The 7,726-nt window shown below is 42.6% G+C and overlaps 1 protein-coding gene across 1 annotated transcript in view; it reads left to right on the top strand.

Annotated features, from left to right (window-relative positions):
- Positions 1-7,726, top strand: part of MAP3K15 (mitogen-activated protein kinase kinase kinase 15) — a 76,275-nt gene that overhangs the window by 31,083 nt on the left and 37,466 nt on the right. Inside the window, exon 12 of the mRNA XM_005870979.1 lies at positions 7,590-7,639. Within this exon, the coding sequence (XP_005871041.1) occupies positions 7,590-7,639 (50 nt within the window). The remainder of the gene's footprint in view (positions 1-7,589; positions 7,640-7,726) is intronic.

The following is a 7,726-nucleotide window of genomic DNA, read 5'->3' as shown; positions in this document are numbered from 1 at the left end:
TCTGGCCCAGGCATCAGGCCTGGGCAGGGGACCCCCAGCCCCCTCTGATTGCTGGCTCTGCCCCCCGCCCAGGCCTGATGCCTCGGCCAGAGGAGTTGACCCTCATCACCCTCCGATCGCCGATCACCGGATCGGCCCCTTGCCCAGGCCTGAGGCCTCTGGTGGAGGCATTAGGCCTGGGCAGGGGACCCCCAGCTCCCCATGATCTCCCGCTCTGCCCCTGCCCAGGCCTAATGCCTTGCATTAGGCCTGGGCAGGCGACCCCCAGCTCCCCGCGATCTCCCGCTCTGCCCCTGCCCAGGCCTAACGCCTCTGGCCGAGGCATTAGGCCTGGGCAGGGGACCCCCATTTTTTTTTTAGGCCTGGGCAGGGGACCCCCAGCTCCCCACGGTTGCAGGCTCCGCCCCTGCCCAGGCCTAACGTCTTTGGCCAAGGCTTTAGGCCTGGGCAAGGGATCCCTAGCTCCCCGGACTGCCGGCTCCATCCCTGCCCAGCTCCCATTGCTGGCTCCACCCCTGCTTCCCGCTATCACTGGCCGGGGCGGCAAAGGCGCCTGGTTCTCTGATCACAGCTGGGGGGCAGAGCAAAGGCGGCCCCCAGGGCCGCCTTGCCCTGCCCCTGGCTCTTAGCTCCCCCCTGGGTTTCTGATCACCGTCAGTGGCAGGGGGCTTCTTCCGTCCTTTCCCTTTTGCCTCCCAGCGTTGTGCCTACATATGCAAATTAGCTGCCATCTTTGTTGGCAGTTAACCGCCATCTTGGCTGGCAGTTAATTTGCATATTGCCCTGATTAGCCAATGGGAAGAGTAACGGTCGTACGCTAATTACCATGTTTCTCTTTTAATCAAATATTTGATTCTCAAGTAGAGGAGTCTATGTTGTACTTGAAAGAGCAGGCAGCTGTGCCTAACTTCTGAGTTATGGGAGTAGATGAGAGAGTATAACCACAGATGAAAGAAAGAAGGCAGATTTTTCCATTATATATATTTATATTATGTATGTATGTGTATATATAGATAAATTAATGCAGGCTTGTTGCAAAAAAGTTAAACAGTGAAGAAGTAGATAAGGAATAAAGGGCAAGTCCCTACAAATCTCCTAAACCTAGTTCTCATTCCCATCCCCAATGATTTGGTGGCTATCTGTATCTTTTTTCTAAACTCACTTATATGTTTATAATGTGTGTATACATACACACATTATATGTATTATATAATATATAAGAGAGAAAGGCACTCATTAAAGTGAGGTCATATAGTATATATTCATTGTTTTGCAACGTGCTTTTTTTACTGGTTTGTACACATGGACAGTTTTTATGAAGCACACACAGATCCACTTGATTTTTTTAAGGGTAGTATTCCTGTACTAGTATCATGTGATGCATTTCTGAATATGGATAAACCATAATTTGTTTTACCACTTTCCTGCTGATGCATGTTTAGGTCTGTTTTGCTCTCTAGCCAATGGTAGCTGTGCTGGTGCACATTGGTGGTTACACCCTACTACGCTCATGTAGCTGTTTCCAGAGCAGGGATTCCCAGAAATGGTCCTGTTGGATTCAGGACTAAACACATTTAACATTCAATAGCTGCCATCAAACTTGTACCTTTCCAATTTTACTCACACCAACCATATAGGAGTGGAAACATTTGAATTTAATTGCCCGTTAAAGAGATTATAGAAATGCTAGACCAGGCCTGATGTTTTGTGATAACAGCTATATTTTTATCTCTACATATCTAAAGTACTTCACTAGCTTTTTGCTTTAATAAAATATTTCACTATTCCATTGATATAGGTACAAAATAGCTCATGTTGTGACATGTAGTTGTAGAAAAAATTAATTGTATTAAAGTTATAAATAAAATTATTTGTAGTAATAAAAAGATGTAGCATCTTTGACAAGTGCACTAGATAGATCTATTTGGTATGTATGTTTTCATGGAGTGTAGAGAGCATTCTGCCATAATAACTTGGCAAAGAAAGATATTTTTCCCTGGAAACAAGCGTGTGGGCAAATTATTTTAATCAGGTGAAAATAAGCAATATCTTTTAAAAAAATAAAGTGCTACATTCATTGGACAATGAGTAGAAGCTCAGTATCATATTAGAAATTCCTTATCAGAAATAGTAATGATACAACTTCCCATTGTTAATGGGTATAAAGTTTGAGTTATGCTAAATGAATACACTACAACTATCTGCTGTACAACTTAGTGCCTGTAGTTAACAATATGGTATTGTGCCCTTCAAAATCTAAGAGGGTAAATCCCATGTTATGTGTTCTGAACACACACACACACACACACACACACACACACACAAATAAATAAAAACAAAAACCAAGGGACACAAGGACACTTGGGGGTGATGGATATGTCTATTACTTTGATTGTGGTTATGATGTCATGGGGGTTTGCATACACCTAAACTCATCAAGTTATGCATATTAAATATGTGTAGTTCTTTAAATAATAATTAAACCTAAGTCATGAATGATATCTCAAGTTGTCTTCATCTGCTTGAGATGCTGTAACAATACCATAGACTGAGTGACTTAACAGAAATTTATTTCTTGTAGTTCTAGAGGCTAGAAAGTCTAAGATCAGAGTCCCAGCATAGTGAGGTTCTGGTGAGAGCCCACTTTCTGGTTTGTGGATGGTGGTCTTGCTTTGTCCTCGTGAGTGAGAGAGGGAGACAGGGAGCTCTCTCCTGTCTCTTATAAGGGTACTAATCCTATCATGAGGGCTCCACCCTCATGACTTAATTACCTCCCAAAGACCTCACCTCTAAATGCCATCACATTGGTAGTTAGGGCTCCGATAGATGAATTGGAAGGGACATAAACATTCAGTCCATAATACAAGCCTAAGCCAGTAAACTTGTCTAATATTTAACAGTGAAGCAACCTTCTCATTGATAATAGAGTCAGCAGCCATTAGTGAAGACAAGCTGCCATATTGTGCTTGGGGCTTTTTTTTCCTGTTCTGTGTGCCTTAAATATTTCAGTACAAAAAAAAATTAAAGCTATAATAAAATACATACATGGTCATTTGAAGAATGCATGTGTCTTCTATTAAATTTGCGTCTGGGTTTTTTAGCCTTTTATTGAAGTATTACATAGACACAGAAAAGTGCATCCATCATAAATTATTGATTTTGACCAAGTGAACATACGTGGGTACTCAGTGCAGGTCAAGAAAGAGACTCACCCCAAAACCCTTTCGTGCTTCCTTTGTGCCTCTCTCCAGACACTATCTCCATGAAGCACTCTGTTCTCAATGTTGGAATTCTTATACCAGAGACCAACTTTGCTTATTTTCTTTGTCATTGATAGCACTGTGACACAGGATAATTTTCAAAATTTTGATCTGTAATTTCACTATTCCATTGATAGAGGTACAAAATAGCTCATATTATGACATGTAGTTGTAGGAAAAACTAATCATATTAAAGTTACTCTTCATACTTTTGCAGCAAAATTGTTTTGGCCTCATGGAATTCTTCAGACTTTGCCTACTTCATTTGAATCCTATAGTGGTTGCTGGCCCTTAATGGAAATTTCCGTTGGTACATATACTACCTCACTAGTTGTAAATGTTTTACTTTGTTTGTATATAGTTCATAATAAGAACTGGAAAAGAACTACATAAGCAGCAACTGTTAGTTTTCCTTGACTGATGAAATGTTTCATACAAGTGCTTATAGTTGTCAGAGCATTCATCTGAGAAAAATATAAATTGCCTTTGATTTTGCCCTCATGTTGAATTTTGAAATTCTGCAGATTATGAAAGCAATCATATTTGCCTAGTATGAAATGACATTTTTCTACACAGTGTTGTTGCATTTTTCTCCGTGGGCTATGAATGGTGGGAGAGATCACACATATTCACATGTTCACCCACACACAGCATCTCTATAAGATGAGATTAAGTTGTGGTTTATTAGCCAAGGATACAGGAACTTACGCTGGTCAATGTTTAACAACCAACTCTCCCACGGACACCGGAGCAGAGGGCTGACTTGTCATGTTTGCTGATTCCTGTGGTATAAATTCTCCAACCATGGCCACTTTCAAACAAGCTACATTGGGTCACCAAGTATGGGGTTAGGAAGAGATGTGAAAAATTGGCCTTCCCAAGCTGGCACAAGCTGCATGCAGCACATCCATGCAAGGTCACACAGGGCAGAGGCAAATGCAGCACTTCTCCCTCAGCTCCTCATGGGCCCCAAAGTCACCAACAGGCACATAATGGCCACCAACACTGTCCCCACAGGTAGGGCTGCTGGATTTGGGAAGCCCCTTTTTGGGGGTGCCTTTTATACTTATATCAGAAACAGGACAAACTTACACAAGAAGTCTGTGCTCTTAACACAAAATTGTCATAGACACCCAAGACTCCTCCCCAAAAGTCTGCATTCTGAGGGTAGGAGGGCAGAAGCCGAGTGGGGCCCAGGGGATCTTGGAGTCATGCCCTCCCTCTGGCTTCCTAGCCCATTTCTCCATAGCCCACCCTGGCTCTGCTTCCTGTGCACATTTACTCGGGGCTTCTGACTCTGACATGGAAAGTTACAATCTTGACTATTTCCTTATCATGATTTAGATGATTAAATATCCCCTCTCAGAAAAGATTAGGACACTACCTTACAGAAGGCTCCAACAGGAGGAAAACAGTTGTGGCTTTCCTGATCAAGTACTCAGTGCCAGTTGACCCACCAGGACACCAAAGCAGAAACAGTGCATCCAGTCCTGCCCTCCCTACCAAAGTTCCTGGCAAGCTCCACTTGCAGATATGAGAGAGCACAGACTTTGCAGTTTCATTTAGGTAATATTCTCGAACAGGCAAAAGTCTCTGTGGCAGTAGAAGTCAGAATAGCAGTTGCTATTACATCCTACTGCCCCCCAGGCTGGCATTGCAGGGCTCACATTAGCACTTTTGCTTTTATCCTTCTTCCTCCCTGGAATTCCTTTTTCTAATTACCCAAGTCTAACTTTTATAAAGGCATCTCTGACCACCCTTCCACTGAATGTCTGTAGGCTACCCCATTGCCTGTATCATGTACAAAGTACATCCTGTCACTTATCAGTTTTCCTAAATGTCTCCCCAACTGCATTGCCAGCCCATGCATGACTTCTATGTTTTTATACCCATAGGTCCTACAAATCAGCTCCCCTCCCCAAATGCCTATTGATTACGACATAAAGGGAAAGAGGGAAGGTCCCTATTGTTTACTTCCTTAACTAGTAAATCTTTCTCCCAAATTGGGAAGTTCCCTAAAAGATATCCTAGAGCAGTGGTCGACAAACTGCGGCTCGCGAGCCACATGCGGCCCTTTGGCACCTTGAGTGTGGCTCTTCCACAAAATACCACGTGCGGGCGCGCATGTATAGTGCGATTGAAACTTCGTGACCCATGCGCAGAAGTCGGTATTTTGTAGAAGAGCCACACTCAAGGGGCCAAAGAGCTGCATGTGGCTCACGAGCCGCAGTTTGTTGACCACTAACCTAGAGTAAACCTATGATCTGGGAATATTTTGAAAACTTGTGTGGCTGAGCTTTCTGCATATGTGCAGCCTCTTGCTGGGCATGTGGGTCAGACAGGACTCTCTTGTATCGGCCCTGTTTCATATTTCTGTACCTGAATCCAAAGGCAGATTCCCGCTCTGCAACACTACTCTCTTTCAGTGACTTTGAATACACCTTTCCTCTGAAATACACTCAATCTCTACATGGGTGGGTCTGCTGTCATGGCTTTCATCTTTTACAGCCTTAGGTGGCTTCCCATCTCAGAGTAGAAGCTGAAGTCCTGATGATAGCCCTCAAGGCCCCGCGTGATCTCCCTCATGAACTCTCTAACCTCCTTTACCGCTACCCCCTCACTCATTCCATTGAGATCCCTCCTTACTGGTCCCCAAACGTGCCAAGCACACTGCTACTTCAGGGCCTTTGCACGTGCTGTTTTCTCTGCTTGGTACTGTTCCCCCAGACATCTGCATGGCTCATTCTTTCACCCTCACTTTCTCTGTTCAAAGTTATCAGGCCTTCCCTGAACATCTGGTTTAGCAACATGACCTCCTGCCCCACTTTAATGCCCTTCCCTGCTTTATTTTTCTTTGCAGCACTCTTCATCCTCCATCACATATTAATTTGCTATTTAATTTAATTTATTGCCCATCTCCCTCACTCTATCGTAAACCCTATCAAGGCAGGGACATTGTTGTTCTCAGTCATATCTTTAGTGCTTATACCTTGCCTGGCTCATAATAGGTGCTTAATAAACATGTATGAATGGATCTTCTCCCATTGGGAACCATCCTCCCAGTTGTTCCTGTTGTCATGGCTCTAAGAAATTTGTCACCCAACTGCTTGTAACTGTTCTCCTGAGCAATATGCTCAGTCATTTGGCTCTTACACGTCTCTTCTCGTGTGTGGGGAGGGTGTTAGCTGGTAATTTGTGATATTCCTCAGACTAATCAAATGTATTTTCTTATTTTAAATTATTGTTGTGATGTATTGGTAATATAGTCTATGGCCACTGAAACTGGGATTTCAGACATTCCTTCTGAGGCTCAATTTTGTGCAAACTTTAAGGTCAGGAAATAGTGGTGGAGGAAGGGGACAGTTATTTTTTTTTTAAGTGCATCTTGTACAAATTGAAATTTCAGTTAGTCGTGGTAGGCTAGCTGCTAAAACAAATAACCCCCAAATGTCAGTGTATTAACATGATAAAGTTTATCTATGTCTCATATGCTATACAGATTGGCAGGGTCCCCATTCCATCTTGTAGTAAATGGAGAACGAATATAGAACACTCCTGTGGAGGGTTTTATGATCCAGGCCTGCAGGTGATGCACATCTCTCCTGCTTGCATCCCATTGGTCAGAAGGCCAATATATGTCGCACCTAGTTGCAAGGGAGGCTGTGAAAAGAGTTACTAGTTATGTGCCCAGGTAGAAAAAGAAAAAAAAATTGGTGAACACTGACTGGTGTCTGCCACATTCTTGCTTCTCCAAACATTTTTTCAGGTCACTCACCTTAGGTGGGCTGTTCTCACACTCATTTTAGAATGTTCCTGATACGTTGACAGAAGATGAAAGGCCAGCCATTGTGTACTTATGTGCTTATTGTTTCTATTTCAAATTTAGATCATTTGCTTTAAACTGGATTAGAGATAACAAATGAATATTTATAATACATTAGAAAATGCTTCTGGTTTCCAAATTATGCAAAATATATTGTTCTAACCCCTAAGCCTCTATTGAAAGTAAAATAGCAGCCAGGTTGGTGTGGCTCAGTGGTTGAGTGTCAACCTATGAACTAGGAGGTCACAGTTTGATTCCTGGTCAGAGCACATGCCAGGTATGTGGGCTCGATCCTCAGTAGGGGGCGTGCAGGAGACACCAGTCAATGATTCTCTTGCTCATCATTGATGTTTCTATCTCCCTCTCCCTTCCTCTATGAACTCAATAAAAATATATGTATTTTTAAAAAGTAAAATAACAGAAGTGATTGACTATAGAATGAAACCAAAAATTATTCTTTACATGGAAAAAATCAAGCTACTGACTTTTGTCTTTGATGCCTGCAGAAACAAATCCATGAATGGAATTTTGAAGCCACTTCCATTAAGGGAATAAGGTAAGAACGTAAGATAAAATGTAATTATTTTTTTAATTCTTTATTAGTTAAGGTATTACAAATGTGTCCTCATCCCCCCCCCCTTCC

Source organism: Myotis brandtii, unplaced genomic scaffold (assembly GCF_000412655.1).
Source record: "Myotis brandtii unplaced genomic scaffold, ASM41265v1 scaffold326, whole genome shotgun sequence".
Classification (NCBI taxonomy): domain Eukaryota; kingdom Metazoa; phylum Chordata; class Mammalia; order Chiroptera; family Vespertilionidae; genus Myotis; species Myotis brandtii.
Note: the sequence above shows the minus strand (reverse complement) of the source record. Positions and strands in the feature narration are given on the sequence as shown.